The 21,776-nt window shown below is 44.4% G+C and overlaps 1 protein-coding gene across 2 annotated transcripts in view; it reads right to left on the reverse strand.

Moving 5' to 3' along the window:
- The window catches only part of WDR38 (WD repeat domain 38), a 48,072-nt gene that overhangs the window by 19,297 nt on the left and 6,999 nt on the right, over positions 1-21,776 (reverse strand). The window contains exons 2-3 of one of the 2 annotated variants that reach the window (XM_069609443.1): positions 4,219-4,339; positions 1,478-1,594 (exon numbers count right to left, since the gene is read on the reverse strand). In XM_069609443.1, coding sequence (XP_069465544.1) covers positions 1,478-1,594; positions 4,219-4,339 — 238 coding nt within the window. The remainder of the gene's footprint in view (positions 1-1,477; positions 1,595-4,218; positions 4,340-21,776) is intronic. The other variant, XM_069609444.1, reaches the window with a different exon arrangement.

Consider the following 21,776-nt stretch of genomic DNA (forward strand, 5'->3'; position numbering starts at 1 on the left):
CCGGGGCTGAGCCCTGGTGAGCCCCACCACAAATTAAGCAATGCATTTTGGTCTTGTACTTGAACAAATGCAATTATCCTGCATCCAATGTTGCACTCTGCCCAGGCAATACTCTACCCTATGACTGAAATAGATCAACTCGGATGCCCAGGAGCTTCAAGTCCAGGAAGAATTGTCCGGGAATGTGAGATATTCCAGTTGCCTTCCACATATGAATCATCGAACACCAGGAAATTCAACATGCAAACGTGGAAGCATTGCATGTGAATACAGAAATATTGCAGCCACGTGTTGCTACACTGAATGCAAATGCGGAAACACTGCAAGCACATGCAGAAATGCTGCAAGTACATGCAGCAACACTACATGTACATGTGGAAACAATGCCTGCACCTCATTGAAAGGACATATGGAAACACTGCATGCATACGCAAAATATTACAATCACACGTGGAAACTCAGCATGCACATGCAGTAACACTTGCAGAGACACTGCATGCACACACATTGTGTACTGACAGCACAGGGCTGGATACCACTCCACCCCTGTGCAGGGTGAATGGGTGGGGTTGGTCAGATCATACTTTCACCAGTACACCCCAGACCGGTATGCCGACCTCAGGCCAACATTTCAGCCAACCCCGAACGTGCAAACACACTTTCACAAATAGATCTATAGATTGCACCACACTACGAATAAAATAGTAGCTCACACGGCGGCTCTACCCTACAAGAGCCATCTTAGCTGTAGTATTGATGTAAAATTCCTCATGTCGAAAGTGAGTAAGACTTTCCATGACGTAACCATGACATTTTCAAGGGGAGCGTGTGGTTCAACTCTGTAAGATGAAGGCTGTTGATATTTTTAGAGAGTATTTTTTGCAAATGTTAATTGAAATTACATGTAAAGTGAGAACAGCAATGTTTGTAAATTATATCGTAAACAGTGTGACAGGCCATTGAAATTGAATACTCAATATGTTAACGTTTTGCCACAGAGGCAAATCCTTGCATTAATCTTCTGATTCCTAGGCATGTGAAATTTGCAGCAATTGTATGTAAAAACACAATGGCAACTATGAATAACCCGTTCTCTCTATGCCGCCTGTTTCTGTGCGTTCTCTTGTTTGTCTTTCATGTGCACTCTGAGGCCTTTGTGCGAGCGGCGTGTCACAAAATTTAAATAAATAAATAGTTCTTTGCCTTAAAACCACCGCCCACTGAAGGTTGCTCCAAGTAAGAAAGACATGCATGTTTGGGCTCCCTGGAGTGGCCTTCAGTTCACAGGATTGTGCATCCACCCCCCTTGCCCTTGGCATGATCAGCATCCGTCAGGGGTTTCGCCCCGGAATGCCCTCGAAACCCCTTACCAGCCCTGGTCGTGTTGCGTGGAGTCTTTGTAAATCAGCCTTTTTGACACACGTACATTAGTATATGCCGAAGGGACCTGATACCGGCAGTTACATTTGTCACACACCTGTCAATATGTGGAGGCATTCCGTGGTGGCGGTCTTCCACACTCTCACTGTACAATCATAGGAGGCGCTGGCGAAAAGGGTGCAGTCAGGAGAGAAGCAGCAGGCGTTTACTGGCCCTGGTGGGATGCAGAATACATGCCAATTACTGACAACCACCTGGAAGACTGCAGGGGGTCACTGGTTATCCTATTCATAATGGAAGCACTTAAACCCAGGTCTTGTCCTGCTAGCTAAAGCGATGATGCATCGGGTGATAGGAGACAGTCTTTATTCATGGGGAACACTCCCTGTATTTGAATGCAGCTGTCTGTTTCTAGGGTCTCTGTCTCTCCATTGGGGTTTTTCTGAGGAATTCCGTTCAATCCAGCGATATCCAAGACCCAGATGAACACACATCATACAGTGCAAAATCTCATCTAGACAACTGTTCCGGTCTTAAAAGCAACATGATCCAACCAACACCAGTGACACCCACACCCATCAGCACCAAATAATGCAAGAAGACATAAGACATCCCAGCAGGTGAGCAAACAGCATTTCAACCCCTCCTAGATATCCTAAAGTTCCTTCAAATCCCCCTAAAATCATCATGGCCAAATGCAGCCACACCTGATGTAATCTTCTTGACAATTGCACTGTTGGGTTCCATGTGGTTTTATCTAAACAGTTTTATTTTTGATAATTTACTTTGACCTATTTTTGGTAGTTCAAGTTTGATTTTTAGGAGGACATCCCCTTGTTCTCTTCCCCTACCCTCCCATATTCCCCTACATCCCCCCTACATATTATCATATATAATATGTGTTCCCGTACCTACTCAAAATAGGTCCATCTAAATTATTATGAACTAAATTTCTTGGATTAAACCACAAATTATCCTTTATAGGCTTTTTACCAATGACTCGGGAGGATAGCTAAGGGGCAATGCGCTCACCTTGGAAGCAAGACGACTCAGAGCAACACAGGTTCGATCCCGGGGTCTGCGCTTAGAAACCTCTGGGTATTAAGCGCATTATAAATAACCAATTACAAATTACAATTACAATGCCATGGATTTTGTAGTGCTGACTGTTCCACCTCATCAGAGAATCTTCAGTGTTTGGCAGCCGAGATTTGGCCATCGCCGATATAATATTTTGTTGGTATGGTGCTTCTACCAATAAACTCATCATCACTTACCTCGGAGCGTGTGCCGCCTTACCTGAGCCTCACCAGCCTCACAACCCATAGCTAACTGATGATGGTGATGCCACGTTCTATCAGACATTAAATGCAAATCCAGCCGCCGAGCCAACCTCCCCGACCGTCACATTCGCCAGGATGACCGCTGCCTTACCGAGTAGGAAAAGTAATGCTCTCCAGCTCTGGGGAAGGAACTACGATGACCAAAAGGCCTCGATTTATATTGGAGTTTGGATGAAGCCATAAGGACTCCCACGACTGTACATAGTTGGTGGAAGTAAAAGGGATGTTCAATTTTCTGGGATCAAATGGGATTTTAACAGGGTTAGGTGAAGCCAAACAGCCAATTATAGAGATCAGTAGTTATTTTGCCGGTACTGGAAGTCATTCTTGTTTATGCACAGATGCTCTGCATAAAGGGAACTTTATACGACAACTGAAATGTCTTTCTTTTGCATATTTAAAGAAAACATCCAGGGTGATGGGGTGTCAACAGAAATAGTTGCATTGAGAATAATTGTCAAATAAGGAACAAAAAACACTTGTATTTTCTATATCTATATATATGTACAGCCTGTTACATTTCCTTTTATTCTTTTCAATTATTCATGTACTAACCCCATATCAAGGATTCCATGTAATGTTCCTGCAAAAAAATCACCTGACAAATAAGTCACTGTTTTTGCAGAGACATTATTACATTGAACATGCGGGGGACACCCCAGCAACCCCAGAATTTTCTTTTTTTACAAGGGGAGAAGGGGGACATCCCCGCAAACTGTCCCCATACATAATGCCACCATATAAAATGTCGCCAATGGCTTTTCCCGGCGATGTTATGCATGGGGACATTATTACCTGATAACACATCGAGGAGACTCGGGAAAGTCTAAGGCCATCAACACTCCTTGGACCTTTCAGTCGCCACTATTTTATCTTTTGCTTTTGCGCTTCCGTCTCCCCAGGGTCCTGTCCCCTTTAATCATGTCATTTAATGTTTTAATTGTTGCTAATGATTACTGTTGTGATGAATAGAATGTGTAAATACATTTCAATTATGATTTCCAATGAATGAGTTATAAGTGTCTGAATCACTTTGCATCCCTCTATAAGTGTTTGAACCTCTAACTATACTTTGCTATATGCGCTCTGTTTTGGTGGTCCTGTCAGATACACAGAGCCGGATATCGGCTTAAGATAGCAGACTATATAGAATTGAATTTGAATAAGGAGGACATTTTAGAAAACTCAATGGTGGAAAACCCTATGTTATAGTTATGTTACCCCGGCCACCATTGTAGGAAGGGGATCACCCGACTTATGTTAATTCAAACCTTTGAAAAGATGATGATGCTTTTTGGATTAATTTTTTGATGGATTTCAGTAAACATCTTACCTTCCAACCCCAAGATTGTCCAATATATGTATTAAAAAAATAGGTATTTGGTCATGCTGCTTTTAACTTTGTTTCTCCATTTTGTTTAATAACCCTGATTTGCTATGGAATAATTTGAACATGCCACTGACCTATAGCGTCGAAGATGACGTGGGGATTTACCTGTATGACCTTTGACTTTACACACCAGTTTCCCGCTTCGAACATTCCAAATGTAGAGTCTGCAGTCGTCAGAGCAGGTGAGTAAAATCTGGCAGTCTGGAGAGAATGTGCAGGAGTTGACCTAAGGGGTAGAAACGCAGGCCAGCACTATTATATGCTGTATCACACAGGGCCCCTGACAAATACAAACTAAGTCTCTAGATTTGCAACATTTCGGTAGCCAAGTAACTTGACGCACAACAACGGACCTACATACTTTTTAAAATGTTCAAACATATATAAAATCATGAACCTGAAAAGATGCTCTCGTTATTTGTGATGATTAAATGGCCCAATCAACGTGGCCCCATGTTCCCTGCACTATAGCCCAGACTCAAGTGACCTTTGGTCTGGTGCATTTCAACTGCTCATTTTGTTTGCGTACATAATTATTAAAGTGCACAATGTGTAAAGTGCAAGTCCGTAAAGTGCATAGAAACTGTGGAATTCACTGCAACAAATTGAAGAAAAAAATGCAAACACAAAATGGAATTAATAAACCTACATAATAAAACATTTCAAAAAACGTGTTTCGGTCAGTTTAACGATAGCAGGACACCCATTCACCACCAATTGTGCAGACAGTAGCCACTTATGTAGCCCAGTCCATCGCTTCCTGCCATAGCTATATATTATCAGCAGGGTTTACGCCCAACATATAGATTGCCTACGCCCCCATTGCATGTACATAAGCCCTAGAAATCCCGCTCTCAGCAGAAAGGATGTTCATATCGAGGACGGCAGAGGAAGGTCCTGCTTTGGAGTTCTTCTTCTTCTTCTTCTTAATTATCGGATGCGTGGGCGGACCCACACAGGCGCTTCCCCATCCTAAAGGATGATGTGCACCAGACGCACCAATCAATACTTAGCTTACATAAACTCACAACTCCTCCCACCGCCCCGTTTGCCTCACAAAATCCAACATCACACTATTCCTCCTCCTACCTCTCTCCCCGTCACCTCAGCGCAGACAATCGAACCCTCATCAATTCTCTCTCCTCAACATGACTGCTTTGGAGTTTCGGCGCATAGAGCATTATTATGTGGGCGGGCGTTTGTGGCATCCAATCAGATTCATTCCTAGTAAGAAGCTGTTGCTTTTAGGGTGGAACTTAAATTCAGCCCTTTCCCTTTTTTGGGTTTGACTCGAGAAAGCTTTGGCTCTCTGATGTCAAGGACCTTGTGTTAATATTAATGCAATCCAAAATAAGAACAGGCAGGGGTCAAGTAATGTAAAACAAAAAAGTGGGTGGACTCATTAACATACCAATTGAATGTGGTGTCATCAGACATTAGCATATCAGGGAGTCCTCTGAAAAAGTGGTGGGGGGGACTCCGTCCACCAGCGTGTACCCTCGACTTGAGCCCTGAGAACAGGCCTCTTACCACAGCATCCCAGGATCCCTTGCGTCATTATTTGTTGTGTGCTATTTGCATGCAAGCTTTGAAAAAGAAAGTAATACCTACTACACATTTTTTAAAAAAGAGTGCAAAGAAGGCTGAGTTGGTACAAGGATGCAGCTTCAGTGTGGTGCGGGTGGGGGCTGGGTGCAGGATACCCCTGAACAGGCCATGCCCATTTGACAGACAGATCCGAGGATTGACAGCAGGCTCATCTACCTTTCATAGAAGCTAGAGGGCTTTCTTGATGTACACCTCGTGCAACCCTTTATAAAATCCCCTTTGTTATAAAGTTTGCATTTATAGCATCACTAAGCTAAATAGGCAAAAAACCCTGGCTTATTTATTTATTAACATTTATATAGCGCCCAACAGCCGAAGGCATCGTCGTGGCGCTGTTACAAGAAAACATACTTAGTTACATAACAAGACAAGAAACAGTGGGGAAGCAACACGGGTGAAGACATGAGTACAGCCTGATAGTGCTCAGTGGTGCTAGTGAATCTGTTGACATTAGTGTAACCAGTGTTCAGGCAGGTTACAAGTGTCTGTGTGCCACTGTTACAAGGAGGCAGAGAGGGCAGGGTCTGTAGGGCGAGGAGCTGGGCACAGGTTAAAATGGAGGGGAGTGGATTTGGTTGAATAGCATGGTTTTTAGCATTTTCCGAAATGACAAGTGAGAGGGCTCAGCCCTGAGTGGGTTAGGTAGGGCATTCCATAGTTTGGGGGCTATGTCGGGGAAGATCCATTGCCGTCTAGTCTGTGTGTTTCCCTGTCCGCTTCAGCTTTGTAACTGTACTCAATCTGCAGCTCCTTCTTTGCTTTTACTATTAAATAGTTATCTTTGAAAAATACTGCCATCACAAGGGTTATTTTTTTTAATTGAAATGTATTAATTAGGTGGACTTTTGTGTGAAGGTGACAGGGTGATAGACATAAGCAGGATAACATAAAAATGGTAACACTTTCAAGCGGAAATAATGGCATCAGTTTAAGGGGGAGAACAACAATTATTAGAAAAGGGACACATATTAATATGTGCCCTGCACTCATGAACACCAAAAACAAATACAAAAAATGCATTGGAAGATCTCTAGCATAATAAAGGAAATTACATGTTAATCATCCACAAGCCACATGCTCCAAGTGTGTCTATTTAACAATACCGCTGTTTTAAATAATGACCTTACACAATCATAGTTTTACACAAACAAATGGCATCTTTGCTTTCACCTTTGTCACCCTTCTGGGCAGTTCTGGCAGCGAATCAGGTTGATCCAAAGCCGAGCTGAAGCTAACGATCTAAGCCCGGGTTCAGAGCAGGTTCCGCGTCGGCTGCCTTTGCCTGCCCTGCTGAACTCTCCAGCCCACACTGCCAAACACCTGGCCACTGACCCCAATTATCTTATCCCCACCAGCACTCCTATTTCAAGGACTTCATCCCACTGAGGCTGCCATGGAAATGGAAGAGGGGCTCCACCATTTCTCTCACGCAACGGGTTGCACACCAGCTGCAGGAGAGAAACAATGGCAGGCTGCACCCCAATTCACAAACCCTGGGTGCTAACAGCAATAAACACTGGTTTTCCAGGCCTGCACCAGGTGGTGATGTTCTGGGGACCCTAGGTAAAGGCCATTGCATCACTCCGCTTGTTCCTTTGGGCCCCAGGCCATTGCCACCCATGCAGCCCAGGAAACTAGTGATTGTTGCTTAAACATGACATGGGTGTGCACTAAACATGCAACCAGCCACTTCTATGCTTGCTAATATTTCATGCTATGAAATCCAAGTCTTCATGTCGTGGAAGTTGCTGCATTGTTTACTCATAATGTACGTAATATTGGGCCTTATTACGAGTTTGGTGGTATGGTAAAAAATGATGGCAAATCTGCTACTGCCATGTCTTCGGTGGTAATGCATTTACCCTCACTACCTAATTCCCAAACTACAAGTAAAGCAGAGGAGTTACTTCCAGCATAGAGACAGTGGTAACAGGGATGTCATTTCACCAAGATGCCAGGGATAGCAGAAGCGACATCACACGTCCCTTGGCCCCCCTGATCACATCACAGGATGTGATGTAATTTGACCCCACCCCAAGTGACATCACAGAAAGTGATGGCAAAAGATCTGATTTTTCAGATGCATCTAGCACCTGTGTTTCCAGGTCCTCTCATTTCAGCCACGTATAAGAACCGAGGCACAGAGGGAGGCATGATTTTTCCACAATCACACATTTGGGGAATGTCATTTTCCAGATTCGACGTGGGGTCTATATGTAATACATACATAATGCACTATTTGTAACAGGGTTACCGAAATCTCTAACGCAGGCTACAGCTAGTGTATGAAACATCGATAGATCAATGGACACAGAAGTACGTGTTATCTGTGGCGTTGCTGTGTTAAACTAGCCAAAAATGCACTGATCTGGGGAGGCGTGCGCTGCTGTTTACCCAGAAGCAAAATGCTGCACGAGCAAGGCCTGCAAATTAAATCATTGGCCAGGATTTAGTATCAACACATTTCAATGGTTATAAATGTATCTGAGAGTCAGCTGCCACTAAGATAGAAGAAACCTATTAGACTGGTCTGCGTGCACAGAGGGGAGTGCACCTGATAATGTTATCTTTGCTGGAGTATAATACCTGGGAAAGGTTCTTTCAAAATACCCAAGACCCACTATGGTTTTTATTATCTAAGTATATACTGGGTGCCAGAGGATTAAAAAAAAACATTTCATGTATAGCATTGCTGCACACATAAATCCATGGCAACACACAGGTATTTTGAATTGAAAACACCCGCGAGTTGCTTCTCACCCGGGGACTCTCCTGGAGACTTCAAGGCGCGCACTGAACAGTACCCTTTTGTCAGACCCACTGGTGCCCAATGGAGTAGCACAGCATTTGGCATCTCCCCTACGAGCCACACTGTATCCTCCCTACCCCCCAAGCTCCTTCACAAAGCAATGGGCATACTGCACCCCAGGCCTGTCTGGACTACCACGTGTGCGCAATGTCCATGATGATTATGCTGCTGCAGGGGCATGCACTACTGCAAGTGAAAGAAGTAAATATGTTTTTCAATCTAAGCTTAAATCTTTAACGTAGAAAGAAGGGGGCAGTGACTGGCCCACAGATATACCAGCCACCAGAGGTGGCTGTTGAGTTGTTTTTTTGCAGGGTATAAATGTTTGCCACAATAATCTGATTGCGACTGAGCGTAGTGAGGGAGCCCGAACTAACGAAAATGGGTTTGGGGAGGGTAGGGGGTCGGCGGGATTCTTCTCCCTCCCCAGAGAAAATGGGGTAAAATTGGGCATTACACAGCACACTTTCTGGGAAAATTTGGGTGAAAGGCCAACAAACGGTTTTGTAGGGTGTAGGGTAAATCATGTAAAGAAGTACTATCGAAGCAAGTCACCAAAAGTACACGGGGCATTTCCCAATGCATTATGATGCTGGCCCCTTCAATATATGGCAGTATAAAAAAACATTTTTATGCTGGCTGTGCCCATACATTTCCCTGCTGGCTCCACAAAAATATGGCAGGGAATGGCACACATGAACTTGGCTCTGGCCAAAAATACGTAAAAACATGAGAAGTGAATAAAGGATGTGTCAAAAATGCTCCAGTGATTCCCATTCTCCTGGGAGGGGGAGGGGAGGAGGTAAACCACAGGCACACGCGCACACACAGGCACACTATTACACACTTCACCATACAGGCACACACACCAAACCCCACCCAGAAAATTCAAAAACACATTACCACATATACTCATTCACCCACCAGTCACTCACACCTTCTCTATCCTACAATCACTCTCTACACAGGCACACACCGACCCCTGCTGAAAATTAAAAAACAAATATCACATCACTTCTCAATCACCCACCAGTCACTGACAACTTTTATTACATCCACTCATTTCATTCTCTATACAAGCACACAACCACCCACCCAGAACATTAAAAAATGCACATCACATACATACATCTGACATGCATTTCACACATGCAAAATACACATCATATAAATATATATATGTTCTACAGGCTCCTTTTTCCTTCTCCCAGGAGCCTGCTTATCCATCAACCACCTCCAAATCTATTGAAACTGAACCATAAAAATAAATGCCACCTCTCAGGATTCATTAGCCATAGATATGGCCGCCTGAACCCGGCTGCCACAGAGCGGCCATTGATGGATGTTCCCCTTTCCACCTGTTGTGGCCTAAAAGGGCCCAGGGAGTACAAGGTGGAGCAGGCAGAAATAACAACAGACGAGGCCAGGCAGATGCATAAACAGGTTTCTTACTGTGCACACGATAAACACATACACAAATGGCCTGCTGAGATTTGGGGAGCGTATTACAACAAGTCACAGAACTTATCAGAAGGTGCTCTGAGGTCTTGCCTCAGAGGAGCATCTCGTAAAGGATAATCACTAATATTCGAGCATATTTGGCTCAAGTCCAGGTGGCACTTTCCATCACAGTAACACACTCATGGCCTAACTGCAGCTCCGGTCACAAGCCTTGCACTTACATCGTTACATTCTGTAGTCTGTTGTGATGCAGGCCAGCGAGTGTATCATATGCAAAAACAACATAGTAAACTGTTAAAATCCACAGAGAGGTGGGATGTGTGCTGCTGGGGGCAGCAGAAGTCTACCAGGCTAGGCCTGGGCCATCACATGTGCCATGTGCTGCATGTGTAGGGGGAAGCACAGGTTGGGTGATAACGTAGCATAACGTAATATAGATATTATGCCACAACACTCTGCACGTGAAGGTGACGAGCAAGGAGTCGCACATCCACAAATCAATTGAGACCTTGACAGAGAGAAGACCCAGGTGTTGTGGGATGTCTCAACCCACTAGTTCAGGCCATGCAACATTACTGAGCATTGCTGGCAGCAGAAGCATCAGAAATGGCCGCCGGAAAGCATGCTGCTCACTAAAAATCACCAGAAAGTGCGCAGTAAAAATCTTAAAAATAGGCTGCCATCCACTTTTGCCTATGTCAGTGGTAACAGAAGAGATCACTGCCAATACCCACCTTTGGGCTACCCACAAATTAGCCTGAAATCACTTGAAAAAGCAATGCTGATTGCCAAAAAGAAACACAGAGCTGTTTGGAAATCTGTCTTCTTGATTGTCAAAAATGTGCAAAAATCATGGCTCACAAACCACCTAAAAGATCCAACCTCCTTGTTGGGTGTTCCACATTATTCTACTGCAAGAATCCACATAAATACAATGTCAGCAAGAATCATATGTTATCAGAACAAAATCCTCTTTTAAAGATACTTGATGGAAAGAAAGCTGTCAAAAATGGGTGTAGTACCGTTACTCACCTCTGTCAGAAGCCGGCGATTTAAAACTTATCATGTGTAAAGTTGAACATTGAACCAAGCTATGCCAAAGAAGAGATTTCCAACAAAAGGCCATATAAGAGTGCCACACATTGATTTTCATGTTGAAAAAGGACTGGAAGTAAAGATGGATTTGCTTATTTTAAATTTATAAATGTATTTTTTTCACAAGGAACTATGTTACAATTGACCAGAAGGTAACCTGATTCAGTTAAATCTTCCAAGAGGCTTTCTTCCCCTGAGAAACTCACACCTTGTTCATTCCCACCAAAAGGAGGATATCGCATTGGCATGTTAATGAGGAGGGGAGGAGATTTCCTCTGCTGCATGGAGAAAGAAACAATGGGTTCCTTGGGCTGAATAGAAAATGCTAATTCGGGTGTAACTCACAACAACTGCTCTGGCAGGAAGGCAAGCCATGTGACCCTCTGACTCAGCCCAGCTCTGGAGGCGAGCTAGACTGAAAATGTGGATTTGACATTGGAGTAAATGTATATTTTAGAAAAATGCTTATAGCAAAGTGTGCTGAACTGACAAAAATATGAAACTCAGATTGTTAAAATGAAAAATTCACTCACAGTTTAAGGCTAAGCTGGAATCTGTGCGATGTTCTGAGACTGAACCCCGGAAATTATACATATTGTAGCCATTGTGTTTATGTTAGGGACATGAACACTTACAGGGATGTGCATGCATGTATAAAAAATGGTGCAGAACTAATATTGAGAAACCCACCAAAAGCGCGAAAAAGTTGTCAGTTATGAACCATAGCTCGTAGGAACATGGGACTTGAACAGAGATGTGCCTTAATTAATCTGTAATGTGTATATGTATTATTAACAAGTTGTGCATCTTGGAAACATGTTTTTGGGGGAAATAGATTTCCTAAGAAAAAGCAAAGGGGAGGGATTTCCTTTGGGCCATAAACACGGTGTCACTCTGACACATATGACACACTGCTCCTGTTTCAAATCAGGAGAGGGGAAATTCTCTGACCTATCAGATCCTTAGAGGTTTGGGCATAGATAATCAGCCTCCCCACCCACTTTGGAAATGGATAAATAGGGACTGCTGAGGACAGACGGGACACACACTTTCCACTCATCAACTGATTTCTTGGCGAAGGACCCTGCAGGAAGATCCAGGCTCCAGACATAGATCCAGAAACCAGACTCTAGAACTTTGAAGCAGAAATGCCCAACCCAAAAGCTGAACTTCAGAATCTTAAGCAACCTGATTCTAACCCCTAAACTTCCAAGGGGCACCACAAAATCCTACAGCCTGGCTGAGCTGTTTTGCTATTCTAGCTAAGAACCTCTTGCTAGAACCAAGATCCAGATTCATAGAGCAGAGCTGTACCCAGAACCAACCCGTCGGATCCATTCCAAGAGGCCACGCAGACCAGAGGGCCTTGCTGAGAGCAGAACCCAGTGGCTGAGACCTGTCTGGTGGCGAGTGAAGTCCAAACCTTTGACCAGATCTTTGACGGGCCCACTCCATTCCAAAGCCATAGGAGTGAGTATTTAGTCTAGAACTGTCCATAGTCATCTCTTAGTTTAAAGTAATCCTATTCAATCCATTTCAACCTATCCAGAAACGCATTATAGAATTTTGTGTCCATCCTGAATTCTTCTCATTACATAGTCTGTGATAATTGTAGAGATAATCATCTGTGCGCTGATATTTTCTGAAGAAAGTCAAGTGTCCTGGCGCACAGCAATCAGAGCGGTAGGCGCCCTCTTCTGGTGGTTGTCCCGTTGGGTATCTTGTTCTTTCATAGCCCCTTAGTATAAGTCCAACTTGATTCCTAATCTTTAAAGCCAACCTTTCATTTTCTAAATCTTGACTCGGTTTCTGAAAAATCTACCTTCACAAAAACCTCTGTAACCTTTGAACAGCACGTCCTAGAAACAAAATATAAATGTCATTTTGAACCTAACATCTTCAGCTTTCCAGCAAACCCAAAACGACATTCCTTATAGTTTTGCCGTAATCGCGTTTCCCGCACACGGAAAAGTTGCCGTGAATTTGCCATTTGGCTCAATTTCACTTCATAGAAAAACAGCTGTTTCTTGATTTCAACTTCTGAATTTCGTTTTCCATTTGCTAATCATTCTACAATCATTGCTAGTGTTGACCTGAACCAATCCAAAGCCACTCTCACTAGCATTGAATCGCCTTTAGCAAATTAAAATCATTTTAGCATTTTCCCCATTTATTGCAAATCACATTCAAAAGCATTTTGACCTGTTTTTAAAGCATTCCTGTTCTCTCTAAGCTTCCTGGGTGAAGTGGGATTGAAACTGCAATTGTGGATTGTTATTCCTGATACCTGTGTGCCCTCATTCCATCTCTCCATATTGCATTATGGGGGGAGGGGAGTGATTAATAACAGGGGGAAAGAGTGATCTCATTGTCTTTGATTGAAGTCATATCAAGTTTTATTTATGTGTTGCATTCCTTCCTGTCATTGCCATTTCTTGAACCCATACAAAGTATTCTCTGATGTACTATTTTTCCTATCCCTACTCCTAACTGATTAAAGAGATTGTTGATATTGTAATATTACCCATTGCTGATTATTGTTCATATTCATAAGTGTGATATTCAGATAATATTCATATTCATAAAAGTGTAATCTATCTATTGTTCAATCCTTCAAATAAATCTTTTAATTTGCAAAACAAACCTATTTCTTGGTTCAGTGAGACCGGGGGAATTCAAAGAGAGGGGCGTTATATAAGGGCACATCATCCAGAATTAAAAGAACTTTGACATAAAAATATATAAATAAGGGTTTCCATTGGGCATCCCAAACTAGGCATTGACTTATTTGGAGTGCTGGATTGAAATCACTTACAGTGTATCCCCCTTTAACCATCTGGAGGGAGATTTTTGGGGAACCTGGTGTATCGAGGAATGACATTATGTTATGGGGGGTTTCTTAAGTGAAGACATTCACCACAGCACTAAAGACGTTGGACACAGAGCTGACAAAACTATCGGATTGACAAGACTAGGAGATTGGGTCCATTAGGTAAAGCCATACAGGTCATTCCAGATGTTTGTGGCCTCCAAACCTGTCTTTCCTATCTTCCTATAAATCAGAATTCTAAGACGTCCATTGGATTGTGAATGAAGCGCCCACGTCTGGCAGTACCAGTCGATTCTTCTCGACAGAAAGGTTATTGTTCTGATGCTGTCCTGACCTACGCGATAGGCAAATGGATATGAAAGAGAGTTGCTGTATGACCTGGATCCAGTGCAGGGAAGTCTGGCAGGTGAGATGTGATCAAATCTACAAACTCTGAGAAGGAGAATTTTAGACCCTCTGCAAACAGGTCATGAGTTTGGCGAGTCCCAAAGTAAATTCTGATGCCAGAATCCAGTGTGGGGTGAAATCTAGCCCTGAAAGCCAGAAATAAAGATGCCAGAGTCATTTGTGAATTCTCACAGAAATATAAGGCCAGCACAGAAATGATGTCGGACATAAGGCCTATGGAAACTAAATCATAAAGGAAAGAAAGTGGACTTAACATTAAAGTGAGAAGATATGTGCAATGCCTGGAAGGAAAAGAAAGACACGTGGCAATGATGTTTTGACAAATCCATGGAGAGCTGCACTGACATATAAAGAAATCGCAGTGGACAGTATATTCAATGGGATACCAGATTGTGCTCCAAGCAGCTAAAGTGAAACAGAGTATTTCCTGTGAAGTAAATAAAAGAATGTCATTTTCATTTTTTCTTCATCCAAATTGACAGTATGCAAAGAGAAATGCTCGCTAGACGTTCAAAGCTTGATGTTCTCACATAATACCCATATAAAGAGGGACAATTTAGAAGTTACACTCGTGTATGTTGAAACTGTGAAAGCCTTATAAGATTCTGTGTAAAATTACAAATATGTGAGAGTTTAAAGGCTATTTGCTGCAGGGTACATGGACGGTTATTTCTCCCAACATGAAACTAAGCTCCATGACCTCACCTCTGCTGTCCTGAAGACAAGCCTGGTTGTCATCATCGATCAGAGCTATTACTTAAAAATATAAGAAAGAATTACATGGCTTAGATCGAAAAACACAGTGAAGACCAGATAAGCCATGTCTGTTCTTACAGCAGGAGTGACCTGGAGATCACAAGTCCCATAAAAAGTCCATTAGTGTGGCTATTAGGCTTTGAAGGGGGAGGCGGACCTAAACACAGACCAGGCTCTGCTAGTCGCATGCCTAAAAAGAGAAATTAAACTTAAAAAAAGGTTGGGGCTGGAGTGAAAGAGACTTGTGGTGAAACTGCAGTTTGATTAAAATGGGAGAAATACATTTTATCGCATAACATGGGCAGCATAAATGCCACAATGGTCATTCCAGACTTTTATTAAAGGTGATAGTAACCCCCTTGTAACCATGCTAATACGATGTTGGTGTGATGAACACAACTCATTTTATTAAGGAAAATGTGATTTGGGCCTTCCCTTAATTTCAAGAGAGGTGAAAGGTGGTATGTGCGTGCAGGTCATAATTAACATGGGAATGGTAAAGTGGCATATTTTTCACTGATAAGGCTCCTGAGTAAATGAAGAAAAACTATATCCCTGCATAGGAAGGGCGTGCGGATTTCAGACTTGGGTAGTGAAGACCAGCCAATCCCTTTCGCGCGAATCATGACAAGTTAGTGATGTCATTTGCCCTATAAATAAACCAGTTTGCATGAGAACTAGACTTCTTACACAGTTCTGAGAGGCAACCTGCTGCTGAAATCTGGGGAACAACATCCCAGCAGAGAGGCCTAATTTTGCATTTGAGATAGGAACCAGGAGACATAGAAGCTGATTGGGACCCCTTGGAGGATTCAGAGGAGATACTTGACTGACCCTTTGCTCTCCCAGTGGTGCCCTGATGTTCCCTGATGCCCAGTCCAGACCTCTCCTGTAAGTAGAACTACCCCAAAGCCAAACATTGTGTAGGCTTTATATTTTTTCAGCATTGGTTTAGTTATTTCCCCATAGAAAAATATCCTGTTTGTCTGTGTAGATCCCTAGCACATTTAATCAAAATAAATCAATTAATTTCCCTATTGAAATCACAGGATCTGTTTGTCGGCATTCAAAGCCAACACGCTCTTCCCAGTGTGTTGTGAGCTGGAATAGACCTAAAGATTAGCCAAAAAGAATGAATCCCAAAACTCTGTTCTCACATGAGTGCACGGGGTACAACACAAATTTCCCATTGCTTTCATTCTTTTACATTGCTTCTGTGATGAACACTAAAAAAAAACGATTTTCCCATTGTGCTCTGACTAAAAACACAAAGCCCTGCTTTAGGTGTGGCAAAACAAATTTCCCATTGCTTTTCTTTCTCCCATATTGTTCTGTGATTCACACCCCAAACTCAATTTTCCCATTGTGTTCCCACTCTCTGCCACTGCCTTCCATTCAGAGGAGTTGAGTCTAATTGATGTTTGAAGGGTGATGGTTGCTGGGAGAACGCATAACAAAATCTACAATCACTGTGTGTGTTGAATTGTTCTTTTTCTGTCTTGGTGCGTGATTTAAAACACAATATTTGTAACTGCATATCCTAGTATTAGCTCTGTGTTGGTGCCTTTACGGAAGTCATTTGTGTTTGTGTGACACAGCCTTTGCGACTGATGTTTATCTATTTGTGATATTTGGTTGAAATAAATTAATAAATATATCTAATTTGAATACACACCAGCCTGGTTCCTAGTACTTTGTGGCAATGGTTACTTGTTGGGGTTGGGTGCGAGACGGGTTGGAAGCCTTACCAAAGTGAACCAAACAGAAAAACCAAGTGCTTTAGTGTGTGCCACATTCAATGTGGGGAAAGGAACTCCATGAGTTGGGTGTGACCACGTAATAAACTGCGACAACAAGCAAGCTGAAATGAAGGCGTTGACAGCTGCCACAAGCTTTCAGAAGGATAAGCGCAGAAAGACATCATGATAATCCCAAAATCTCTAACCGAGGGGAGTGTGGTAAGGGGGTATGTTGAAGGTGTTGTGCCAGATGATGGCATACAAGGGGTCGGAAGTGGCATTAACTTGCCAGCATTGTGTTTTTGTGGGATTTATCTTATTTTATCGAGAACCTCATTGTATTGCAGGTGAGATCTCGATTACCTGATGGTTTCACTAAAATCTGCATAGTTGGAAATAATACGATACTTTGGCCAAGAGGCATATATACAGATTGAAAAGATGTTTACTTGGGTGCTACCGAGCGGCCAAGCAAGAGGACTGCATAGCTTTACGGTTCCATTTTGCGTTTACATTAAACTGGTGAAATTACATCCTGTTACATTAGCTGACAACCCAATATTGGCCCTCCTGCATCTGGGTGGGTCCTGGCTGCAGTTGGGTGGATCTATTCCGGCTGCACCAAAGTAGACCAGTATGGCCACTTAAGAACACTCATTTTGTCTTTACCCTTTATGCCAGTAAAAAAATTCCATTGCACCAATCAGGGTCTGCTCTCTGCGGGGGCATATATATATATATATATATATATATATATATATATATATATATATATATATATATATATATATATATATATATATATATACACACATACTCTCTCTCTTTCTCTCTCTCTCCCTCTCTCTCCCTCTCTCTCTCTCTCTCTCTCTCTCTCTCTCTCTCTCTCTCTCTCTCTCTCTCTCTCTCTCTCTCTCTCTCTCTCTCTCTCTCTCTCTCTCTCTCGTTCGTTCACATGCGCAGCGCAAAACATAAGCTTTATCTTGTTCACATTCACACTTACCGACACAAACCCTTGCATGCACGCCCACCCTAATGCAGAATCCAAACGCTCCTTCGCACCGTCTACCACTATTAAACTACGGCTCCTGTGCAGCACGCAACAGGAACCAGGCAGAGCTTCCTGTTTTCTCTACATGGCCTGTGGAGCCAGAGCACTTTCATCTCGCTGCCCCAGGATTGCTGAATGTGCTAGAAGGTACAGGAGCACCCCCTATGCATATTTGACCCTATAATATCGTAGCCTGTATCCTCACAGGGCAATGTTTATTGCGGTACTGAGCTGTCAAAGGGAAACAGAGAGAGGACAAGCAAGAGAGAGAGAGAGGAAGAAAACACCATTCAAACACGTTGTGATCCTTAAGGAAGGACGGGAAGGTACAGGTCTGGCCTTAGAAATGAATCAGAGATCCCCTAAAAGGGAAAGCCCACAGGTAATGTAATGCTAAGGCAAACAGCGATCCCTAGGGAAAGAGGGGAAGCCACAGGGCTTGGCTCGTTCCCGAGAACCCTTAGGGCAAGAGGGGAAGCTACAGGCATTGCCTTGGTAAAGCACCTGTAGATCCCTTGGGCAGGAGTTGACGCTACAGGCAGTGGAATTGCTAGGGGGAATGGGGGGGTGCTGGGCCTCTCCTGTGAAATCCTGCCCCCCCTCCCCCCTGCCCACCCTTCATCAGCTGGGCTACTTTCTCCTGCAGTGCTGTGTCTGCCCACACAGCACACACACAGGGACGCAATCAATGCTGCTGCACAACAATGAAGAGCTGTTAAGTTCCCCCTGCAGCCAAGATCAGCCCCGCCAATCAGAATGTAGCGCATACAACCACTTATGATGTGTCATTAGTGACTTAATGGTTTCGTGCCTACAGTCTGATGGGAGGGGAGGTGCAGTGGGGTGTGATAGTTGGTGTGCACAAAAGCTTTCTGCACGATCGCTTCGGACCTCGGACATTGCCTCTTTATAGGCAGTCCCCCTACTTTTCTCTGTGGCCCCCTCTGTGCCTCTACTAAATTGTATTCCTATCGACGCCACTGGCTACAGACATTGCCTTGGTGAAGCACCTATAGATCCCTTGGGCAGGAGGGGAAGCTACAGGCATTACCTTGGTGAAGCACATAGATCCCTTGGGCAGGAGGGGAAGCTATGGGCATTGCCTTGGTAAAGCACCTATAGATCCCTTGGGCAGATGGGGAAGTTACAGGCATTGCCTTGTAGCATCCATAGAGCCCTTGGGTAGGAGGGGAAGATACAGGCATTGCCTTGGTGAAGCACATAGATCCCTTGGGCAGGAATGGAAGCTATGGGCATTGCCTTGGTAAATAACCTATAGATCCATTGGGCAGTAGGGGAAGCTACAGGCATGCCTTGGTATAGATACCTTGAGCAGGAGTGGAAGCTACAGCATTGCCACTGTAAAGCACCTATAGATCGCTTGGGCAGGAGGGGAAGCTACAGGCATTGTCTTGGTGAAGCACATGGATCCCTTGGGCAGGAATGGAAGCTATGGGCATTGCCTTGGTAAAGAACCTATAGATCCCTTGGGCAGTAGGGGAAGCTACAGGCATTGCCTTGGTATAGATACCTTGAGCAGGAGTGGAAGCTACGGGCATTGCCACTGTAAAGCACCTCTAGATTGCTTGGGCAGGAGGGGAAGCTACAGGCATTGTCTTGGTGAAGCACATGGATCCCTTGGGCAGGAGTGGAAGCTATGGGCATTGCCTTGGTAAAGCACCTATAGATCCATTGGGCAGTAGGGGAAGCTACAGGCATGCCTTGGTATACATCCCTTGGGCAGTAGGGGAAGCAACAGGCATTGACTTGGTTTAGATACCCTGGGCAGGAGTGGAAGATATGGGCATGGCCTTGGTAAAGCACCTATAGATCCCTTGGGCAGGAGTCGAAGCTACAGGCATTGCCACGGTAAAGCACGTACAGATCCCATGGGCGGGAGGGGAAGCTACATGCATTGCCTTGGTAAAGCACCTATAGATCCCTTGGGTTGGAAGGGGAAGCAACAGGCATTGCGTTGCTAAAGCACCTATAGACCCCTTGGGCAGTAGGGGAAGCTACAAGCATTGCCTTGGTATACATCCCCTGGGCAGTAGGGGAAGCTAAGGGTATTGCCTTGGTACAGATACCTTGGGCAGGAGAGGAAGCTATGGGCATTGCCTTGGTAAAGCACCTATAGATCCCTTGGGCAGAAATGGAAGCTATGGGCATTGCCTTGGTAAAGCACCTATAGATCCCTTGGGCAGGAGTGGAAGCTACGGGCATTGCCTTGGTAAAGCAGATATAGATCCCTTGGCCAGGATGGGAAGCTCCAGGCATTGCCTTGGTATACATCTCTTAGGCAGTAGGGGAAGCTACAGGCATTACCTTGGTATAGATCCCTTGGGCAGGAGGGGAAGCTACAGGCATTGCCTTGGTAAAGCACCTAGAGATCCCTTGGGCGGGAGGGGAAGCTACATGCATTGCCTTGGTAAAGCACCTATAGATCCCTTGGGTGGGAAGGGGAAGCAACAGGCATTGCCTTGATAAAGTACCTATAGACCCCTTGGGCAGTAGGGGAAGCTACGGGCACTGCCTTGGTAAAGCACCTATAGATCCCTTGGGTGGGAAGGGGAAGCAACAGGCATTGCCTTGCTAAAGCACCTATAGACCCCTTGGGCAGTAGGGGAAGCTACGGGCATTGCCTTGGTACAGATACCTTGGCAGGAGAGGAAACTATGGGCATTGCCTCGGTAAAGCACCTATATATCCCTTGGGCAGGAGTGGAAGTTACGGGCATTGCCTTGGTAAAGCACCTATAGATCCCTTGGCCAGGATTCGAAGTTCCAGGCATTGCCTTGGTATACATCTGTTGGGCAGTAGGGCGAGCTACAGGCATTGCCTTAATAAAGCACCTATAGATCCTTTGGGTAGGAAGGCAAGCTACAGGCACTGCCTTGATAAAGCACCTATAGATCCCTTGGGAGGGAGGGGAAGCTACAGGAATTGCCTTGTAGCATCCAAAGAGCCCTTGGGTATGAGGGGAAGCTACAGGCACTGCCTTGGTAAAGCACCTATAGATCCATTCGGCAGGAGCGGAAGCTACAGGCATTTCTTTGGTAAAGTACCTATAGACACCTTGGGCTGTAGGGGAAGCTACAGGCATTGCCTTGGTATAGGTCCCTTGGGCAGTAGGGGAAGCTACAGGCATTGATTGGTATAGATACCTTGGGTGGGAAGGGGAAGCTACAAGCATTGCCTTGGTAGAGCACCTATAGATCCCTTGGGTGGGAAGGGGACGCTACAGACATTGTCTTGGTAAAGATCCCTTGGGTGGGAAGAGGAAGCTACAGGCATTGCCTTGGTATAAGTCCCTTGGGCAGTAGGGGAAGCTACAGGCATTGATTGGTAAAGAACCTATAGATCCCTTGGGCGGGAGAGGACACTACAGGCATTTCCTTGGTAAACCACCTACAGATCCCTTGGGCGGGAGGGGAAGCTACATGCATTGCCTTGATGAAGCACCTACAGATCCCTTGGGCGGGAGTGGAAGCTACATGCATTGCCTTGGTAAAGCACCTACAGATCCCTTCGGCGGGAGGGGAAGCTACATGCATTGCCTTGGTAAAGCACCTATAGATCCCTTGGGTGGGAAGGGGAAGCAACAGGTATTGCCTTGCTAAAGTACCTATCGACCCCTTGGGCAGTAGGGGAAGCTACAAGCATTGCCTTGGTATAAATCCCTTGGGCAATAGGGGAAGCTACGGGCATTGCCTTGGGCAGGAGAGGAAGATATGGGCATTGCCTTGGTAAAGCACCTATAGACCACTTGGACAGGAATGGAAGCTATAGGCATTGCCTTGGTAAAGCACCTATAGATCCCTTGGGCAGTAGGGGAAGCTACGGGCATTGCCTTGGTATAGATACCTTGGGCAGGAGTTGAAGCTATGGGCATTGCCTTGGTAAAGC

Source organism: Ambystoma mexicanum, chromosome 8 (assembly GCF_040938575.1).
Source record: "Ambystoma mexicanum isolate Mex_15411 chromosome 8, UKY_AmexF1_1, whole genome shotgun sequence".
Taxonomy (NCBI): domain Eukaryota; kingdom Metazoa; phylum Chordata; class Amphibia; order Caudata; family Ambystomatidae; genus Ambystoma; species Ambystoma mexicanum.